Here is a 20730-nt window from a genome sequence, read left to right on the forward strand (position 1 = left end):
TAAAGCTTGTCAGGATGCAGGCAGGATGCAGGCAGAATGCACACAAATACACAAACACACACACACCGTGTTCCTCTGACAATGCCAGTCAATATATAATCAAGCCAAGGCAATATAAGCAAACCAAAAAAGTGGCAATGCATGTGGCATAGGGGCTGGGGAGAGCTGTTTGGGGTCCCTAGTTCTGTGCACTGATGAGTTCACTTCAGTGAGCAAATGAAACGATATTGTTGTCAATTTAGGTGCAACAAAGGAAAGCAGCCACAACAACAGCAGCAGAGCAGCAACAAGAAAAAGAGAAGGTTTAGAAAGTGTGTAAGGCAGGCACACCAGTGTGCAGCGCAGACTGCAGAGGACAAAACAAACATCATGCATGACAGACAGAGAGATATCCTCGTACCAGAGTCCAGGGCAGGAGGAGAGCGCCCGCACTCCATAACAACAATGGCAAACAACAACAAATTGCATGTCCGGCTTGTGTGTACACCTTACATACAAGTAGATGCTTCAGCACAAATTTCACACTCATATTTACTTTACTTTTCTGGCAATGCCAGTGCCAAAGTGCACAGTGGGGCGAGAATATCGGAAAGGATAAGCAAATGTTAATCGCAGCTAAAATAGACGAGCTGCTTGAAATACATAGGCTAGGCAGTGCTTTTATCGTGCTATATCAAAGATTTAAAAAACACACACACATATTTGAAATGAAAGCAACCTGAAGTGCAGTACACCTAATTCTGTTCTTACACGGTAGATTTGTTCCAGAAACAACCGTGTAAAAAAAGGCATTGATCATATGCAAAAATAATGATTGGTTCCTTATCTTTAAAGAAATATATATGACATTTTCAATTTTCAAACCGTGTTATATCAGAATCGTGTAATAAGACGGTGTAGAAACAGAATTAGGTATATATACTTGTAGTAAGTCGTATTGTTAGTATAATGGGCTTCATTGCAGATAGTGATATGGCCACCTCCAAGGGCGTAGGCAGGGGGTGGCAGGGGCGGCCGTTAACCCCCCCCCCCCCTACAAAAAATTTTGCCATATAAAGTCGACCACACGTTCATTATTATGACGCACTATTTCATCTTAAAATGGAGTTGGAGCATTATTTAATCAACATTTTAATTTTTTGGCTCCCCCCTTTGGTAAAAGCTGCCTATACCCTTGGCCACCTCTTGGCTACAGCAGATTCTTAAAATGTCCATTAAAAGTGCTCAATCCTTCAGATAATTTTAATATTTTTAAAAATGATCTTTTGACGTGTCTTGCTTCAGAAAATGTTTATGTTGTTTATGAAAACATCCAGATATTTCCCGATCTCTATAACATTGCCACAAAAAAAGACGATATAGCTTCAAGTTGGTGTCATTCTCTTTCTCTGACTCTCTCTCTCTCTCCATTTAAAACCGCAAGCAAGGCTAAATGGTATCTTACAGATACTTTTTAATTGGCCTTTTATGCGACACATGACAATACCACGTCTTGTGTTTATTCTCAATACAAAATATATAGATTCTGAAATTGTAGAATATCAATTGAAATTTATTGAGACAAAAAATTATTTTCTGTTTAATTTGGTTGTTAAAAATGGTTGGTTGCTTGATAAAAAAAAACTTAACAGTTATATTTAATTTTTACTTTTTTCAACGCCATTAGCACTCAATATTAAGCCATGAATCGACCCATAACAAGTTTCGTAAATAATCGAAACAAAAGTATTGAGTAATTGTAATTTAGAAATGCATTTTCCCATCAAATATTATTACTGAGTGGCATGTCCTTCCGCCAGGAACGTCTCATAGAAGGTAATCTCTATCGACCACTTACCTCTATCATCCATCCAGTTGGATATTTAAAGTTTTGGATAGCAGTTTAAACAGTTGCAGCCCATTGTGCAGTTTGCGAACGCAGTTGGGAACCACTGCAAAATTAATGAAAGCTGCAGGCGGCCTACATACCTATCTACATGATGCACATTGACAGCCTGACTTGACTCTGCACCTGTGTTTAGATGGGCGTGTGCCCACGTCCTCGTCCTCGCCCTCGCTCTGGAGCTCAATGTGTCAACAGAGGGCGTTCCAAATGACCCTAGAGAGCAGATGGATTAAAGTGCAGATGCGGTCAATAAGACAAACTTAATAGCCAGCCAACAGAGCAGAAGCTCATTGTATTGTACATTACGATGCTTTATTATGTGGCCAGAAAAGGGTAAATAAATTAAATAAATAAATTAGGCGTTTAAATTAAACTACAAGAATGTGCAGACGAATCGGTCTGCATTAGCTGCTGAAACTGCTGGATCTGCAGGATCTGCTGGAGATATTCTCAGAGGCGTACAACCTCGACACCCTGCGGCGTGAATAGCGTCTCGGCGGCCAATTTCAGCTTCTCGTTGACCAATTTGGCAATTTTTGGTGTGCGTCGCCAGACAAATTCGCGTGTTCGGTCGTGATTGTCCTTGCTTTCCACCTCCACCTGCAAAAATGGCAACACAACAAAAATAAATAACAAGCCATGAAAATTGCACAAAGCAAGCATTTAAGTTAATAATGCGTTCGATTTACACTAGAAACACGTTTCAAGGCAAGAGCAAAGAATCAGTGACAATGGAAGTTGCAAAAAATTAAAAACTTTAAAATGAATGGACATTGTAACCCGTATTTGAAAAGGCATTGAAGATTCAAAATCGATTCGATATTGCCAAGGAAAGCAGTCATTGAATGTAAACTTTTCAATTGGAACTACTTTTAATATATATAAATATAATATAGTATCCAATATAGAGCAGACAATGCGTAATAACGACAATATTGTACCTTACAATTTCAAATTGGATCATTGAAATGAAAATTCTAATACAACTATTGAAGCCCTTAAATAAATAAAGGTTTTGAGAGCAGAGTATCGCAGAGTATGCAAAATAGCTTTTCAAAATTAAAAAAAATAATAATCACTTCTTGGTTCAATAGAGTTGCAAAAGTATTGAAACGAAAAACTTAAAATTTTTGAAAAAAATAATGTTCAAAAGTAAGCAAACTATCGTAAAGAAACTAGTTTTTATGATATTGTTTTTCCTTTAAATTGATATCTTAAAATATTTTTTAAAATCAATATTTAAACAAGTAAGGGATTGGAATCTTCTCTCTAAAAACACAGCATTTCTAATCAACTATTATCAACATAATGTATATTCAATATAATAATTAAATTTGGTATGTAGTATCGACTTGGTATCTGAATTCAACAAGTTTTCAGAACTGAATTGAAAACTCTAAAAAAATTGAAATAACATAATTAAAGTGACTTTGAGAGTCAAGAAACGAGAAAAGAAATGAAAAAGTAAGAGCACCACTAAAATTCTTTTCAAAAACCCACTTTTCACAAATGAGAAATCAATATTCGTATAAAAAAAATTGACGAGGAAAATTTTCAAAACCATAAGAAACTTCTAAACAACTTTGGAGAGTACTTAGCAGAATAAAAGGTTAATAACTGTTTCAATTTGAAATTAAGTAAATCTTTTGGACTGCAAACAATTATGAAGAACATTGTTTTCAATTGCAAGTGTGGTATTAATAACTGACCTGCTTGGGTTGTTGCACCTTAATGGACATGAGGGTGGCACGATCATCGACTACGCTGAACTTGATGCGGCCGATCATTTCGTTGGTGCGTGCCGTTGCACTCTTGACGCTGCGTACGCTGCCGCGCTTAAAGGACTTCTCGACGCGAAGGACCAATGGACCCAGCGTGAATTTGGCTTTTATGGTTGAGTTGCGTCCTTCCGGATCGCTGACCACTTTCACGTTGCCCACACGCTTCAGCGAGGCCAGTCCGGACAGACTGCCCTCGGCTTTTTGCAGCTTTTCGACATCTTTGCCAGACCCCGCAGCTGGCGGCTGATTGTAGTTGGCATTCTGGCCTGCTTTGAGCTTGGCCGCCGATGACGCCTTTTTCGTGTTGTGTTTGTTGTTGTTGTTGTTGTTGTGCGACTGCTGGCCACGACTGCCGCCGGTCTTCTTGGCCCCTTTGACAGAGACCGCGGGCTCGTCACCACCGAACACGGTTCGCACTTCCGGCGTAGCACTGCCCCCATCAGCCGCACTTTGTTGCTGCTTCTGTTGCTGCTCGATTGCTTTGATGCTTTGCTGCTGTTCCAACTGTAATTGCGTCAATTGCTCTTGCAATTTGCTCTGTGCGGATGTGAATGTCGATGCCGCCTCCTCCTCATTGCCATCCGCTGCTCGGGGCTCTGATTTGGTATTCTTGCTGTGAGTCAATCGTATTCAAAAATTAGTGGCGACTCGGTTTATGCGTGATTGAGAATTGTAAGTACGGGTGTGTGTGTGATTTTGTGATTGTGATGCCATAATAGCATACGAAATACAGTTTGGAGGATGAAAATCAAAATAATATCATAAATAGTCATAAAATATATAGAAGATGATCCCAAACCTCTAGTTTCAATCACTCCTCCGGGTTTCTTCCCTTTTTCCAGGTTCCGTTTTAAAGTCGATACACATGAAAAGTTTTCTATATATTTCAATTCCTTTATCAGTCTGCATTGCCTTTTAATAGTATTGTAATGCTATGTGTTCATAATTGATTCATGGCTTGATTTATGACCATCAATGAACCGATATCTAACAATATCTGTCTCTAAATTTAAGCAATCAATCAATTACAAATCAATAGGCCAATCAATTTATTAATAATTCAATGAATTTATTCTATTCATTAGCCCTCCACTATCTATGTATCTAAGTAATTAACAAATTGATTATTATAACAATCAATTACCAATTTTTCTTACTACCTAACGAATTAACCAGTTAACCAATTAATCAACCTATCAATTAAACAATCTATCCATTCACAGACAAATAATCTACCTAAAAAACTGTGAAAAAATGTATAATTTTTCACCCCAAACAGGTGAAAACCTGTTTATACATATGTCCATAAAATCTATTTCTCCAAAAAGAAATTTTGAATTTATCTAAATATTTATCTATTCCTTTATCTATATTTTTTCATATTTTTCAATTTTTTATCTATCTCCATCTATGAATTTCTCCAACTATTCATCTATCTAAAATTAGAAGGGTTATTTATCTAAATATAAATTTATTAATTTACTTAAAATTTAGGAGTGTCTTTCTTCTTATCTACTATTTTTTATCTATTTATTTATCTATTTTTCTATAAAGCTTACCAACCATTGCAGATGCAGATGTTTATCTATTTAGTCCAACTTATATGTCTGTTTATCCATTTATCTATCCACTTATCTATACATTCATCTATCCATTTATCTATCCATTTATCTATCCATTTATCTATCCATTTATCTATCCATTTATCTATCCATTTATCTATCCATTTATCTATCCATTTATCTATCCATTTATCTATCCATTTATCTATCCATTCATCTATCCATTTATCTATCCATTCATCTATCCATTTATCTATCCATTTATCCATCTAACCATAACGTAAAACCTAAGCAATATCGTGAATTTGTGATGCATAAACATATGTTTTGATACTTCACCATTTTTTGTCCGTGGGACCACTTACAGTTTCTTGTGTGTTGTGCGCTTGTTGTTGCTGTTGCTGTTGTTGCTGCTGCCTGCCTTTTGGCCGCTCTTGTTGTTGGCGGCATAGGTTGTTGGCTTGCCACTAGGCGTTGCTGTTGCAGCTCCTGCTGCCGTGCGACCCGCCAGACGGACCACAAAGGGATCATAATTGTCGGCTACGATGCGATTTATGCGCGAGAATATGGCATCGATAAAGTGATTATGTCTCGCTTGAAAGCCATCCGTGGACATGTCGATGATGTTGTTTTTCAGGTCACCTGCACGCACACACACATAGACACACATTTAGAGTGAAAGCCATGACAGGAGCCCAAATGTCGTCGTTTGCGGAATAGAAAATTGTCATGTTAATGCGCTAATATGGGCTGAGTACGTTTTGTGTGAAATTTTGGGCGATGGGCCTTTGGCTCATTGAATGCGTTTCCACAGCTAGCTGTGTGTCTAATTACAAGTGTGTTAGTCTACTTGTGTGTGTGTGTGTGTGTGTGTGTGAGTGCCAACCACATAATACACACACACACACACACACAAACCTAGATGCTCGTATGTATTTATTAGCAATGGCGACCATGTTTAATGAGCTCTAGTGTTTGTACGAGTGTGTGTGTGTGTGTGAGTAAACATGCTTGGATTAGCAAATACCGTTATAAAAAGCATTGACATTGAGGCATACACACACACACACATACACACACACACTAACATGCACTTAACCATATATTACAGATGTGTATACAGGACAGCATAATAAAAATAATGAGCTACTAATGTTCTTTTTGCATGCTACGACTACATACATACAAACATACCCATGTATTATGTTAGATACATACAAACAGACATACATACACACAACCATGTCATAAAGTACATCACACCCCATTCGAGAACCTTTTGTGTTGTTGGCTTAAGCTCAGGATATCAACTTTGCCCTTTGTTTTTGTTAATTGAAGCAAATTTATGCAAGTCCATTCTGCTTGGCAAACGCCTGACACGTTTAAAATAGATAATTGCATGCTCTTTACACGACTATTCACCTCCACATATGCACATACTTATACTCGTATATTTATAAAACATTAGCTGCGTGGTGTACGTGTATGTGAGTGTGGGTGTGGGTGTTGGTGTGGGTTGAGGGTGCGTGCTGCATGCGTGGAGTGCGATGGATTGAAAACCATGCCGCAGTGTGTGGGTGTCTCATGCACAATTAGATCGCCAAAGGCGGGCATGTTGTGAGAGATGAACAACTAATTACAGCAAATGGTAGATGCCATGAGATGGCAGTTCGTATAGAGTGTGCTTGGAAAAAGGAGAAGCTAATTTAAAAATTAAACGTACATTTAATTAGCACCAAGCTTATAAAAAGCCGAGTTCTGAAGACAGCAGACAATAGTTTAAAGATAAACTTAAAGTGTGAACAATCAAATTTGTTCTCATTCCTGTTTCCGTTCTAACTTTTTAGCATTTGCCAGAATTTCCGAAAGAAAAACAAATTACAATTTTCTAAACAAGCTGGCTCGTGGCTAGCTGGAGGCAGGCTTCTGGATTCGTTTGCCACATTAAATCATTTGCCTTCTATTTATTATTATTATATTACCTATTCACTTCCTCCATCAGGAAAATATATTAATTCACCTAAGACTATATAGTACTCAACTAATTAGAGTGTCCATACAAATTAGTCGAATTTTGAAAAATGCGCCAGATATGAATGTAGTTTTAAAAATTGTTTTTATAAAAATTTAATACCCTGTAATACCCAGAACGTATCTGGGGTGCAAAATCCTTGGCAGACGGTAAAATAATAATATTTGTATTTATAAGATAATCTTGCTAAAATTCCATAAAATGAACTTTATAATATTGAAATACTGTACTATGGTTTGATTTCTTAATTTCAATATTAAATTTTAAACAAAAAATATCGAATGAGGCGAAGAGAATAACACTAAACAATTTAATTAACTTACTAAGTACAAGTATAACAAAATACAAAATACTCGCTATGTTTAAAGGAAATTTAGAACAGAAGTGAGATTTTTGTGCCAATCTAAGGATCTACTAAATTGCTTTTTAAAATTATGAAAAATTACATTTAACCAATTGATATACTGAGAAAAATATCAATATTATCTTTAAAAATATATTGATTCTTATTCTCATTACAATCGGCTAGAACACAAACCAATTTAATATTTGTAGTGTATGCTTCAAAAGGAATCCGATTTCTAAATCAAGTAGAGACAAACGATTTTAATGTCCCCAGCTTGAAACTTGATGAATTGTAATTGTATTGGTCCCATTGGGATGTCTCACAGCAGGGTTAGAACAAAGAGCAACTACTTAGATTACATATTAACCTTCTTAGTAATGTTAAGTACAAAAACAATAAGGTTCAAAATACATATGAGCTCCACCTCTAGGAGAACCAATTACCAATATTGCACTAGCAAGTAACGCTTGAAAGCCAATTGTTCGCAATTGAGATTTGCAAATAAAACACAAATTCGTTTTCGATTGATTTTCAAAAAGTTGTACAAAAATTTAATTTAAAATTTATTTAAGCAAATTTTTGTGTGTTGTTGCTGCAGTTGTTTTTTTTAAACTGGTTGTTTGTTTTGTGTTTTTTACAATAAATAAATAAATAAATAAATAATTACAAATAGATGAACCTAAACGCAAAATGTTCAACAAAGTTATAACAAATTTGTGCGCAAATTTTATGTCACTTTCAATTTCATCTTTGAAGGTACTATTCGCTGTTGTTTTATTTTAAAATTTGGAATTCTGCGCTGCCTTTCAAGCGTTCAACTTTTAGCTACAATTTACATTAATTTGTTTGTTTAATGTTCTATACTCTTTACAATTTGCGTTATTTACGATTTTGGTAATGTGAAGGGAAAATTATTGAGCCAGACAGACAGTTGCCAATAAAGCCAAAAGTGAAATGTCAATTACAAAAGCCAAAAACATTTGATGGTGATGTGCGAAGAAAGGCATGAGTAAGAAAGTGCGAAAGAGAGCGATAGAGAGCGAGAGCCAGAGAGCGACAGGCAAAAAGCTAGATTTTGTTTTGTTTTTGTTTTTTGAAAATGCGCTACAAATATGCTTTACATAATAATTGTTTGTTTTTTGTTTTTGTTGTAGACAGCAAATAATTAAATTACATACATATACTTGTATATATATAGATATATAGTTAGGTGTGAAATAAATAATATTGCAAATTAAAAATAAATGAATTACACTAAGAAAAACAGTTTTCATTCGTGAACAATTCGATTATGTAGTTGTGTGTTTTCAATAATTCATTAATTTATGTATTTATAAATAAAAATTAGCTATTTGCGTGCATCGCACGACTTGCAACAATTTACTTTGTAATTGCTTTATAATGTAATTTTCTGTTGCATATCGTGCGGCGCCAGAGCCTGTGTGTGAAAATTTCAACAATTTGTGCTTTAAGTTGTTTGCTTATGTTTTCTCATAGCTTTGTTGCGCATTAAACCAGATTTGCATTTCTTTATTATTATTTTTGATATTGTTTTGCTGTCGTGAAAGGTAATAAAGAACCGTCCGTGCATTGCAAAAACTATTTAAAAATGTGACTGTTGTTGTTGCTGTTGTGGAAAGTGGGGGGAGGGGGGTGGAACGTAAAGGGTAAATAGTTGTTGCCTTTGCTTCTGTGCTGGCGTGCGTGCAGCTTAGAAAACTTCCTCATGGTGATTGGTTTTTCAGTTTTGTTGTGTTTTGTTTTAATAGTTTTGTTTTTGCAGATAGTGTGACTAGCACCAAACTCTGATTATCTCTTTTGAAGATTTTAGCATGTAAGAATATGTTTAAGGTTTTATGTGCTTAAATATGCTTAATTGAATTTTTTGTTTTGTTTCTTCTTTACACAAAAAATTTGTAAACTAGCGCATTATTTGAACTAAATTTGAAAATAAATAAATAAATAGGTATAGTTTTTTGCGTTTTGTGTGTTGGTGTTCTTTTTTTTTTGTTGCTCTTTTTTTTTTTTTTTGCTTTAGATAGTCAGTGCAGGCAAAGATTTATGCAAAAGTCCATGTCAACGTCTCTAATTGAACCAACCCGTGTTTCTTTTGTGACAACTTTGTGGTGACCCCGACTGGCTGTTGTCACTGCGTCATCATTGTTGCTGTTGTTGTTGTTGTTGTCGTCGTTGTAGTTGCTGTTGTTCTCAATTGTTGATTAATTTGTCCCTGTCATTCAGTTATTTTAAGCTTTTTGTTTTATGTTATGTTTTTTTTTTGTTTTGTTGCAACTGTGTTTTAATGCTTGAGCGCTTTTTTGCTCTTCTTGGCAGCACTTGTTGATTTTTTGGCTTTCGCTGTTTTCGTTGCCGTTGTTGACTTGGACTCACGTGCTTCGCGTCTGGCCTCGATGACATCATCGCCAATAATATCATCATCGTCGTCTTCATCATCATCATCGGCTTCTTCGTCATCGTCGGCACCTGTTATCGCACCTGTAATTTCATCGAACCCATCATCATAATCATCACCATCATCATCATCATCGTCATATTCGTCCGATGCGTCGTTATCCGCTTCAGCGACAGCAGCGGTTGGCGTTTGGGCTGACGGCTCTACAGCTGCCACGCCCACTCCCGTTCCTACCGCTGCCGAACTTTGAATTGGAGCGACCGCATTGTTATTTGTTAGCGTGTTTTTTGTTGCTGTTGCTGTTGATGTTGTTGCTGTTGTATTCTGTTGTTTTTTCTGTTTTTGTTGTTGTTGTTTTTGTGGTTGTGGTTGTGGTTTCGTGTTTGTAGTTATTGTTGTTGTAATGGTTGTTGTTGCTGATGATGCTTGACTGATTTGCTGATTCGTTTTTTGTGTTTCTGATTGTTGTTGTTGTTGTATTTGTTGTGGTTGTGATTGTAGTTGTTGTTGGTCGTTTGCATTTAATTGTGAATTGGTGCTACTTAAACTATTGGTGCTACCACTAATACCATCTACAAGTGCATCTTCATCGTAAAAAACATTTTGTTCACCTTCGTTGTTGCCGCTACCGGCCGCTGGACTCGCCGCTGGCGCAATGTCGTCGACGGCATTGCCAGCTGCCACCGGTTCTACAGCATTGCCGCTCTCGGCGGGCAAATCAACGCCATCGGAAATTCCCGAGGTTGCGGATGAGGCGGAAGCTGGCGCAATTTCCTCAATGGGCTGAGCGGGAGCAGCGACGCTTTGCTGGATGCTGGCAGCAGGCGCAACCTCATCATCATCATCGTCCTCATCGTCGTCATCTATTGGAGAGATTGACGTTAACATGTGAGAAGGATAAGGATCAGTACTGCCTCCTGAATTCCTAATCAAGATAAATCATTTCAGCTCCGCGATTCTGTTTTGCTTGTATGTGTGAGTTTCTTCAGTATTGGGTTGGTTCATTATTATTATATTGACACCGATATTTGATATAATAACTTTTGAATATACTTAATAATTACTGCCTTTACTGTTTCGAAGACTCTATGCTTTTACCTTCTAATGAAATGTTAAAGCCAAATTGATTGGAAACATTACACTTCATATATGTATTTAAGATTTAATCAAGCCAAAAGTTATTAAAAACGACACTGTTTGGAAAATTGAAGCTCAGAAGAACATAAGTTGTAACTGTGTTACTTAAAAGGGACTTTCGTTTTCTTGAATATCGGTTACATTACATATTGATTATAGTTCATTTATGGTTCTGCATGTCTTTCATTTACAATCTTTTATAACTCTACAGCATATTTAACATAAACTTAAACAAAACTCTATTGGGCACCTATAATATTTAAGGAATCAAGCTACAATTTCTATCAACAAGTTTACTTTAGCTATAAAAATCGGATATTTGAGTGCTACAACTTACCACCTAGGATGTCATCGAACAGTCTATCCAAATAGTCATCATCGTCATCATCTTCTTCGTCATCATCGCTGGCGGCGGCACCGGCCGCTGGCGCTGCTTGACCCTGTGGCGTATCGTCCTCCTCCTCGTCATCGTCCTCTTCGTCATCATCTGAAAGCCCCGAAAGCAAAATAACTGTGTGTGTTACCCAAAAAGGAGAGGAGCACAAAATGGCGTTAATATCAAGAATATGCAAATGGCGTAATTCAATCAGCATTCTGCTGGGTGCATATGCTCGGCTTGGCGCCTAAAACTGTGTACTGGCATTTTTGGTGCGGCATTCTGCATGCGACCTTTGCACGGGTGGGTGCGCGACTTTGAGGTGCTCCCGACGTGAGGTGCTTTACTTGTTCATTGTTCATGGTGCTGAGCTTATTGGAAAAGTTAGACAAAGAATGTGTATGTGTGTTCCATGTGTGTGTTTGTGTGAAGGTGTGTAGGTGTGTGTGTGTGTGTGCTTCTTGCGTGCTTTGAATGGCAGTTGCTGTTGTTCTTCCTAAAGAATTGTGCTTGTATATGGCTGTTCACCTACCGTCATCATCGTCCACCAGATCCCCAAGATCTGGCTCATCATCATCATCATCCTCATCGTCATCGTCGTCGTCATCCTCGCTGGCTGGCGCCACTGCTGGTGCCACCTCATTGGCCGCCTGTTGACGTGCCACGGCGCGTGAATCACGCGTCGACAACTTCACGGGCGAGGCCTCAATTTGGAGCAGCAGTGCACTGAGCACGCACAGCAAAATCACGAATTTCATTTTTGGTCTATTTGGCTGTCAAAAACTGAAATGAGAACAGGAAGAAGAGGCATCAGAATCGTGCTTAAAATGTGCTCTTAAACTGTGTTTGGGGAAGCTCTCATTATACTAATAAATAAAGAGAAATTGTATGTTAATTTAATTTTCTACTTCAGCAAAAACAATAGAAAAGAATATAGTTAGTATAGAGCAAATAATAATGTATATCGAATTATCGATATTCGATTTGATTGTAATTATAATTGCAGTTCTGCATAGTAAAATATTGCATGTACGACATTTTTCAATAAGAAAATTAATTACTGAAAATTTTAAGTTTTCTAGATATAGTATACGAATATAAACATACATTAGATATCAAATCATTCTTCTTCACCATGTCGAGGAATTTGAGATTCTTTTAAGAACAAAATATTTGTTTTGGAGATATATATGTATATGTAGAATATTTTATTTTCCATAAAGCACAATTATGCATCAACAATATTCTGGAAAAAAAAACAATGTTCCTAGTGGGGACTGCAAAGCCGTTCCATACGAGTATACTATGTATATATATATTTTGTCCCGAGGAACAAAACTTTACTTTATAGGATGACCGTCCATTTGGGCGGGCAAAAAAGAAAAACACACACACACACTGACACATAAAAGCGCAACACTTTCTTTTTCACGGCAAAACGAACTTGAGTTGTTGAGGCACATACTTACATACATACGTGCAGACATACAAACATACATAAATTACATATTTATTGAAAGGTGAACTGTAAACTGTAAACTGTTGAAAAAAATCAACAGCCATTCAGGCAACCAGTCCGTCACCAGTCAACAACAACAACAATGGCAACGACAGAGCCGCGGCCCGCACTTGAAAGCAAAGCGACGTAAACTTTTGTATGCATGCGTGTGTGTATGTATGTATGTATGTATGTATGTGAGTGTGTGTGTGCGTGTGCAAACATGTTTTCGAAATGCGCTTCAAAGTTACTGAACGCTCTCTGTCTCCCGCCCTGTCTGGTCTGGCAGTGCTGTCCACATGTGTCCATTTGTTGGCACTTGACACACAACAGCAACATCAACAACAACAACAAGAGCAGCGCCTTTGGCCAGCTGCAGGCGCCACAATGGCAGGTAAAGCGACAACTGTTGTTGCTGTTGTAAGCGTTGTTGTCGCCGCTGTTGTTGTTGTTGTTGTTGGTGTTAGCCATGACAATCAGCACGAACAACAGCCAACAGCAATAACAAACAGCCGCAGCAATTGCTCTTGTTATTGTTATTGTTGCTATTGCTTTTGTTTGTTGCCTATTGCTGCTGGTGCTGCGGTTGTTGCTTTTGTTGCTTTTGTTGTTATTGTTGCCATTGTCACACTGTCAAATGCGACCGCAGTCGCTGCCAAGTGAAAGCGATGCCGCGAAACTTGTTCGCCAACGTCGACGACTACGCCGACGTAGACGTAGACTGAGACGGAGACGTCGACGTCAGCGCCAGCATCGCAGCATCCACAAATTTGTTGCTTTGTATCGTGTATTGAAAAAAAAACAAAGAAGAAGAAGCAAAGAACGCAGGAATATATGAGTAAAACAGTTTTAAATCGAGTTCAGCCTGATAAGCCACCGCGATGACGGCAGTCGTAAAGACAAAGTGAAAACCCAGTGACCTACTGCCCAACACTTACACAAACGCAGACACACACACAGACACACACATACACAGAAAACTTGGCTACATGTTTTTAGGGCCTGATTATGAGCGCTGATAAGGCACAGGTCCCGGACACTTGGCCAGTTTTATGACAAAAGCTAGCGACTAACTGTCTGCCATCGTCTTAATTGCCGTTTTTGGCCCAAAAATGTGGTTTTTTGTTTCCTCTCGCTCTCTCTCTCTCTCATCCGGCGACGCTGCTTAATTAAAACTTTGCGAGCGCGCTCGCGCTTTTCAACAACGTTTATTAAAAATTGTGCTCGAGGCAAATGAGCGGTAAGATTTTGTGTGTAGAGACAGGGACACAGGTACAATCAGAAGTTTACCACGTAACTGGGCTAGGTGATATATCATCAAAAGTTGCCTTCTTTACAGTGGTGTGAAATGAAAGAAAGATACAAATCTTACTAGTATGTTTAAATACGTTCCAGGATACTTGTGTAGGCAGTTCTAGCTGCTTAGAAGCAGAAGAAATCAATTAGATGACCACCGGCATCACCTATGAGGCTACCAATAGCTTAGTAACACAATAGAATGACAGCTTAACTATACAGGTAAGTCTACAACTTACAAAAGTAAAGCTGATGGAAAATATATACAGAAGGATTTTATTTTGATTCTCAACTATAAACCTTATAAATATTATTCTGAATTTATTTTCTTTCCTTTTATTAAGACACATTTTTAACAAAAAGAAATAAAAAACTTTACAAGCATAAATGTTTATAAAACTGCATAGGAGACAACACTTTCTAAGCCATCAATCAAACATTAACAGTTTTATAAGCCGTATGCTGTGTTGAATCAGAAGCACAAATACCTGACGTTCTTCAGGCATAATTTGTAATTGATTTTTAAAAAATCCTTGTATTTAATAAGCGTTAAGCTCTACCTGTACTTTTAAATACCCAACAAGTCTGTTAGGATCTTCTCAAGCGTTACACAATTTTTGAACAAACACAATAGATTCAGTGAATACTTGTTGGATTATCTCACAAATTTCAAAGATAGCTTCACTTAACCACTTTTTTATATATAAAATACATATGAGCCCCTTCTATTAAGTTCACCTTTGCGCCATTGTAGTCAGTTATGAGCATCATCTCAGGCACTCATTCACTCAGTCACCCATTCACCCATTCACTCACTCGCTCAGTCGCTCACTCGCTCAGTACATCACCACCTGTAATATGTACTTATGAACTCTACTTATTCAAGACTTGGAAATTGCATTTACTTTTCATGAGCGCGAGCGCCTCTCGATTCGCTGCCATTATCTCACCTAACAGAACTTTTCACGCGTAACTCGACAGCACTGGCAACAACAACAGCAGCAGTAACAACAACAACAACAACAACACTAGCAACAACAATGACGGCGATGCAGCAAAGCAGCAGCAAAACTTCTAGCGCGACCGAAACTGAGGCGTTGGCAACCACTTGCCGCTCTATTGTTGTACTAACTCATATGGAACATTGCTCCCCACTATATTTTAAATGCTCATAAAAACGCAGCTATCCATGTGCACTGAGGTGTGTGTCTGTATGTGTGTGTTTGGAGATGGGTGGAGATGTGTGTGTGTATTTTACATTAATATTCATGCGCATGTGTGTGTTTGCCAAGCACTTGCCTATGCAAGCCAGCAAAATTACTTAAGCCAGAACTCACACAGATACACACAGACTCATATTGCACGTGTCTGATGTGGCTTATTGCAGATCCCTCGACTCGTAATGCCCTCTATTGTTGTTTTCGTTGTTGTTGCCGTCGCTATCGACTCTGTCACATCAGCGTCATATCAATAAATTTGCTTGCCACACAAAAGGCCACAGACGCACCCGCCAATATGCTTCCCATTTGCATGGAACAACCTCCATCCCTACACTCAGAGAGTTGGATTCTGAATCCTGCCAAAGCCCCTAATCCAGTAAAGTTCAGGGAAGCCAAGACTTGTTAGAGCCTGAATTAAAGTTAATTAGAATCGAACTTGGCAATCTAAAATCGAACATTTTCAATATTTATGAAGGCTATCTTGTAAGTACTACAAGTATGATTGCTCAACATTTCCAATGAACCCTTAAAACAACAAACAACAGAAAGGATCGAAACTAGCATGTGAGTTGCTGCAAAATTTTGACAGCGGAGCTGCAATTATTTTAATAAGCATTTCTTCAGACGTTCTTCCGACAACAGTTAACCAAGAAATATAAATTGTTAAAAAATATCATCATTCCATTAATCTGAAAGCAAAACCAAGGTAGTCAGAGCTTTACGTTTGCACAATACAGAAGCAAATATTGGTTGCCTATATTGACATGATTATTGAAGCTTAACGTTATTAATTTGCTTTGAAAGAGTACGTATCTCTCGTTATATCCTGATTTATTCAGAATTGTGCTTTAATACCACAAATAAGTTATTTAAAGCAAATATGTCTTCCGCTAAAATATGATTTGCTATAAATATTTCAAGCAACATTTCGGAGGAAATAAAATTAATATGTATGTATTTCGAAGACAGTAGTAATTACCCATGTGGACTGTTAAAATCGCAGCTTTTAACTCCTATGTCAACAAAATTGAACTTCATATATTTTCTTGTAGTAAGTAGCAACTGCTTTCTCTAGATGGACAGAATGCAAAGCTTATTCGCAAATACTGGAATGTTGTACAAATAAGAATTTCAAGTAATGCTGCTTCAAAGGAATGATTATGCCATTTTTTAATACAGAACTCTATAGTCGGTGCACGTTTTTGAATTGTTAATCAATTATCTTTCCAATTGATTATTTTATGTCTGCTGATGTTCTCAGTGTATTAACCTCTGCCCCTAAAAACACATGCCACCATCTGCTGCGCTTAAACTTGTCTCCCATATGTTGCCAATGCTGGCAATGTTGTTGTTTCTATTGTCGTTGCTGTTGCCTTGCCTTCTACTGTTTCTTATGCAGTTGCGGCTGCTGCAGTTAATTTTCCAAGACAATGGCAAAAAGAGGCAAAAGAACAAAAGAAAAAAAATGGAGAAAATAAGCTTTACACGTGCCGCTTGAACTGCCACGCCCCCTAAGGCACACACACGCACAACTTGAAAAGTTCTCCCCTTCTCCGCCCAACTCATTCACTCTCTCTCTCTCCCTCTTCCTCTATCCGCTTATTGCAGTATCTGCTATGCTTTGTCTATTTTCTTTATGCTGCAATGCACTCGCACGTCTCTTGAATTAAGGTCCTATAACGCCAGTGACACCTGACTGAAGGAACAACAACAACGAGAATAATATAGATTACGATGATGATGTTGCCATGATGTTGTCGCTTGTCGGGGAGCAGACAAAGGCACAATTGTTGGCCACTATTCTTCTTGTAGACAAAGTTCGTCTGCTATTTTAGTTTTGTTTGCCTGCAACTATTCTGACAAATAACAGGCTACTGGCTTTGTATCATAAACTTTGCCATTTTTGAGCCATGATGCGGTGGACTACTTACAAATTTGAGGCCGCCAAAAAAAACTGAGCACGTACAATTTAACACCACAAACAAAAAATTAGGGTGACACCGAATTGTCAGCAAACAAATCAGAAGAAACTTATAGTTGAACGAAAAATACAAGTATGATACAAATAAATGAAAAATGATTTTTAATTGAAACATTAAAAAATCATGAATTACGAAATAAAGTGTAATTTATTTGCCTTTTTAAGATTAATTGACACAAATATTTATTCATATGTGAAAATCTAATTTTTGTCCTTTCCGAAGAGTAAATTATTGTGCATTTGAAAATAAAATACCTTTCAGAGACTTTTCTATATTATTTTCCAATGGTTTTTTAAAAACTGAACTAAGTATATCAGATTTAAAGCCATATTTCCAGTAAAAGAAATTATTTTAGCATTTATGGTCAAGTGAAGAAAGTTAAAAATTGCCACTTGTTTGGATTTTCTTTTAATATTTTGCATTTAAAAATTAAATCCATTTTAGATACTTGTTTACATTATTTTTCCAATGGCATATTCAAATCTGAACTGTAATAGATTTTAGCAGCATTTCCAGCAAAATAAATTATTTAAAAATTTATCCTAAAGTAAAGAAAGTTTAAAATTGATTTATTTGACCAAAAATAGACAAGCGCCTATTTTTCTTTTGTTCAAATAACAGTATTTTGTGTTAAATTTTCAATAGAGGGAAGTACACACATGCTTTCTTTTGCCAATAATAGTTGTCCTTGTAGAAGTCTTGGACACATTAATAACCACACATGCTTTCTTTTGCCAATAATAGTTGTCCTTGTAGAAGTCTTGGACATATTAATAACCAAAAATACGTTTTTATACTGAGAATAAATTGATAGAATTGCTCGTCTCTATCGTTGAATGAACACGTTTTTCTACTTTTGGCAGGAACATTCATTTTGAATGAAGGAGTTTAATGTATTTTTATAAAAACCATCGGAATGCCAAACTGAAAATTTCATGAAGGATAAATCGTACCTAGACTGTGGTTTGGTGAGCCCTAACTTGTTTGCATAGTGTGCTCGAACAAGTGAATGAGTTCGTAACGACGGCTGCTTGAGTAATAGAATTAAGTGGAAAATGTTGCTGCTACTGCTGCTGCTGCTGCTTCCAGTTGCTGTTAGTTGTTGATTGTTGCTGCTGGTCAGCCACTCGAATTTCTAACTAAGACAAACCGCAGCACAAAACACAAAACATTTAGATACATGTTGTGAGTGTGTGTGTGTGTGTGTGTGTGTGTGTGTGTTGCTGTGTCTGTGGATGAGTGTGTTTGTGGAACAATTTTTGGCCGCCACTACAACACAACGCTGATGATGCTGTACAATATTTCTGTTAATAGCTTGTCCTTACTGTAAGTGCCTGTTGTTGTTATTCCTGCTGCCCAGCACAGCGAAGAACACTTAAAAATTTTTGTTTTTCCAACAAAGTGCATGCGGTGTAAAGCATAACCGCTCGAACCTCTGGCCCCCCAATCTGAGGAGAGGGCTAGAGCGGGTGTTGAGAAGCTAGTCAGGAAATAGCTAACAGCACTACACTTAAATTAACTGCCAGACAAGTGTGTGAGTGTGTGAGTGTGTGTGTGAGTGTGTGTGTGCGTGTGCCTGTGTATGTAGGTCAGCTTGTAAGAAGAAACCTGAGAGCTGAGATTACTCAACTCGTGCTCAAGAAATGGCGATAGCTGCTGTTACTGCTCTTGTTATTGGTCTAAACTCGTCGCCAGCACCACCACCACAACCACCACCGCCACTGACCACAAACAAGCTGAGCAAAAAAAAAATGCACACACACAGAGAAATACACACGACCACACACTCTTGGACACACTCATCGAAATGGAGCATGGAGCATGGAGACCGGCATATCAGCGCATGTATCTGGCATAAAAGTAGAAAAGAAATAGCTTGTCTTAAATGCTTTTGGCGCTAGATACAATTTATGAGGAAGGCAAGTACGAGTTTGTTTTTGTTGCCTGTGCTGTAAAATCAATTAAAACTTGGTTTTTTGCTTATGTGGGTCAGCAGTTCTAGCATTCCTGGCTCGTTTTACATGCCAATTATTTTCTTTTTTTTATCACACACTCGCACACACTCACACTGATAGTCAATAAGAATTGTTCAGATAAATCCAATAGGGCACAGTCAGTTTCGTAAACAATTTGATTTAAACAATTTAGCACTTCAGTTCGTTCGAGATAGGAGCACTTGAGATTACACTTCCTGTACCATACTCGTAGGCATGGGTTGCCAACCTTTTGAGCAGCTCCTGCTTCTGCAAAGCGATTTCTAGTTTATGGATAGTTGATTTAAAGTTTTGTCAAGTAACCGGTCGAGCGTTTTTCTTTCTTATTTTCTTTCTTCTTTCTTTCTTGCTTTCTTGCTTTTCGAACAACTTTTAACCGTTGCGCACACGTCGACGCAGCGCTCAAGACTGTCGCTGTTGAAACTTTTCTCTGGCGCTTTTTACCCAACGCGATTCTTTAGCTGACTTTCTTTTTTCGACGCAGACGTAGACTTTGCTTTTGGTTTCTTTTTACCTGTTTCTGTACTCGTTCGATGTCAGCCCTGCTTTCTGTGGCTTCTGCGATTGCTGTCGGGCCTGCTTTGCTTTCTTTAGGTGCGGATAAGTATAGAGTATATAGAGTAGAGTTCAATAGAGTTCTCACACCGCCGCGCACACAACTGACTCGGCCGACTGTAAGTCTGCAACTGATCGTCCGTTGCTGTCTTCAGTTACCAGCAGACTTGCCCCTGCAAGTTGGCAAACATACCACATTTCATTTCATTTCAATTCCATGCCTCTGACCACCACACTGCCACTCTCTCGCGACAGACTCTCATCGCTCTTCAACTTGGTTTTTTTTTTTTTTTGTTTTTGTTTAATCGATTCGAGTTGGCCAAGCTAGTAGTTGGCTAGTCGTGCTGCCCATGGGAAAGTATTTGGCACAACGGCATTGTTTACAGTTAGAATCTGTGGGCGGAAGAGCAGGCTGCAACTCAAATGAACTGTGAATGCGAGATGTGAAGGCCTTCTGTTAAGATACAGCTATGAATATCAAAAAGAAATAGTCATAATTTAAGATTTAAGATTTAAGAGTCACCAAAAAGTATCTAAATTGGCTCGACAGGTGTGTAAATAAAGTGTAGATTTCTAGTTTGTAGATTTCACAAAATTAACTTAAATCGAAAACAATTCTTCTGTTTCATTAAACGGGATAAGTGCAAGAAATT

At 37.7% G+C, this 20730-nt stretch overlaps 1 protein-coding gene across 2 annotated transcripts; it reads right to left on the reverse strand.

Annotated features, from left to right (window-relative positions):
- Positions 1 to 2200: 2200 nt before the first annotated feature.
- On the reverse strand, positions 2201 to 20104 carry LOC115622857 (dentin sialophosphoprotein). Of its 2 annotated transcripts, XM_030516942.1 has the most exons (8): positions 20037 to 20104; positions 12065 to 12315; positions 11494 to 11667; positions 10631 to 10882; positions 9998 to 10102; positions 5594 to 5870; positions 3595 to 4279; positions 2201 to 2485 (listed from the first exon to the last, which is right to left on the reverse strand). In XM_030516942.1, the coding sequence occupies exons 2-8, from the start codon at positions 12288 to 12290 to the stop codon at positions 2336 to 2338; spliced, it is 1869 nt and encodes a 622-aa protein (XP_030372802.1). In that variant the 5' UTR covers positions 12291 to 12315; positions 20037 to 20104; the 3' UTR covers positions 2201 to 2335. The 2 variants fall into 2 exon arrangements, with proteins under 2 accessions (XP_030372802.1, XP_030372801.1); XM_030516941.1 differs by lacking the exons at positions 9998 to 10102; positions 10631 to 10882; positions 11494 to 11667; positions 12065 to 12315; positions 20037 to 20104 and adding an exon at positions 9706 to 9905.
- Positions 20105 to 20730: the final 626 nt, after the last annotated feature.

Source organism: Scaptodrosophila lebanonensis, unplaced genomic scaffold, assembly GCF_003285725.1.
Source record: "Scaptodrosophila lebanonensis strain 11010-0011.00,11010-0021.00 unplaced genomic scaffold, SlebRS2 tig00000043-arrow-pilon, whole genome shotgun sequence".
Classification (NCBI taxonomy): domain Eukaryota; kingdom Metazoa; phylum Arthropoda; class Insecta; order Diptera; family Drosophilidae; genus Scaptodrosophila; species Scaptodrosophila lebanonensis.

Bases quoted from the DNA above. Each gene is read 5' to 3' on its own strand.
- LOC115622857 (XM_030516942.1), bottom strand. From the start codon at position 12,290: ATGAAATTCGTGATTTTGCTGTGCGTGCTCAGTGCACTGCTGCTCCAA. The intron at 10,103-10,630 runs GTGAACAAAATG...ATGAAATTACAG, and splicing joins CGGTAGCGGCAACAACGAAG to GTGCGATAACAGGTGCCGAC. The intron at 2,486-3,594 runs GTCAGTTATTAA...CCATTTTTGCAG, and splicing joins AGGTGCAACAACCCAAGCAG to GTGGAGGTGGAAAGCAAGGA.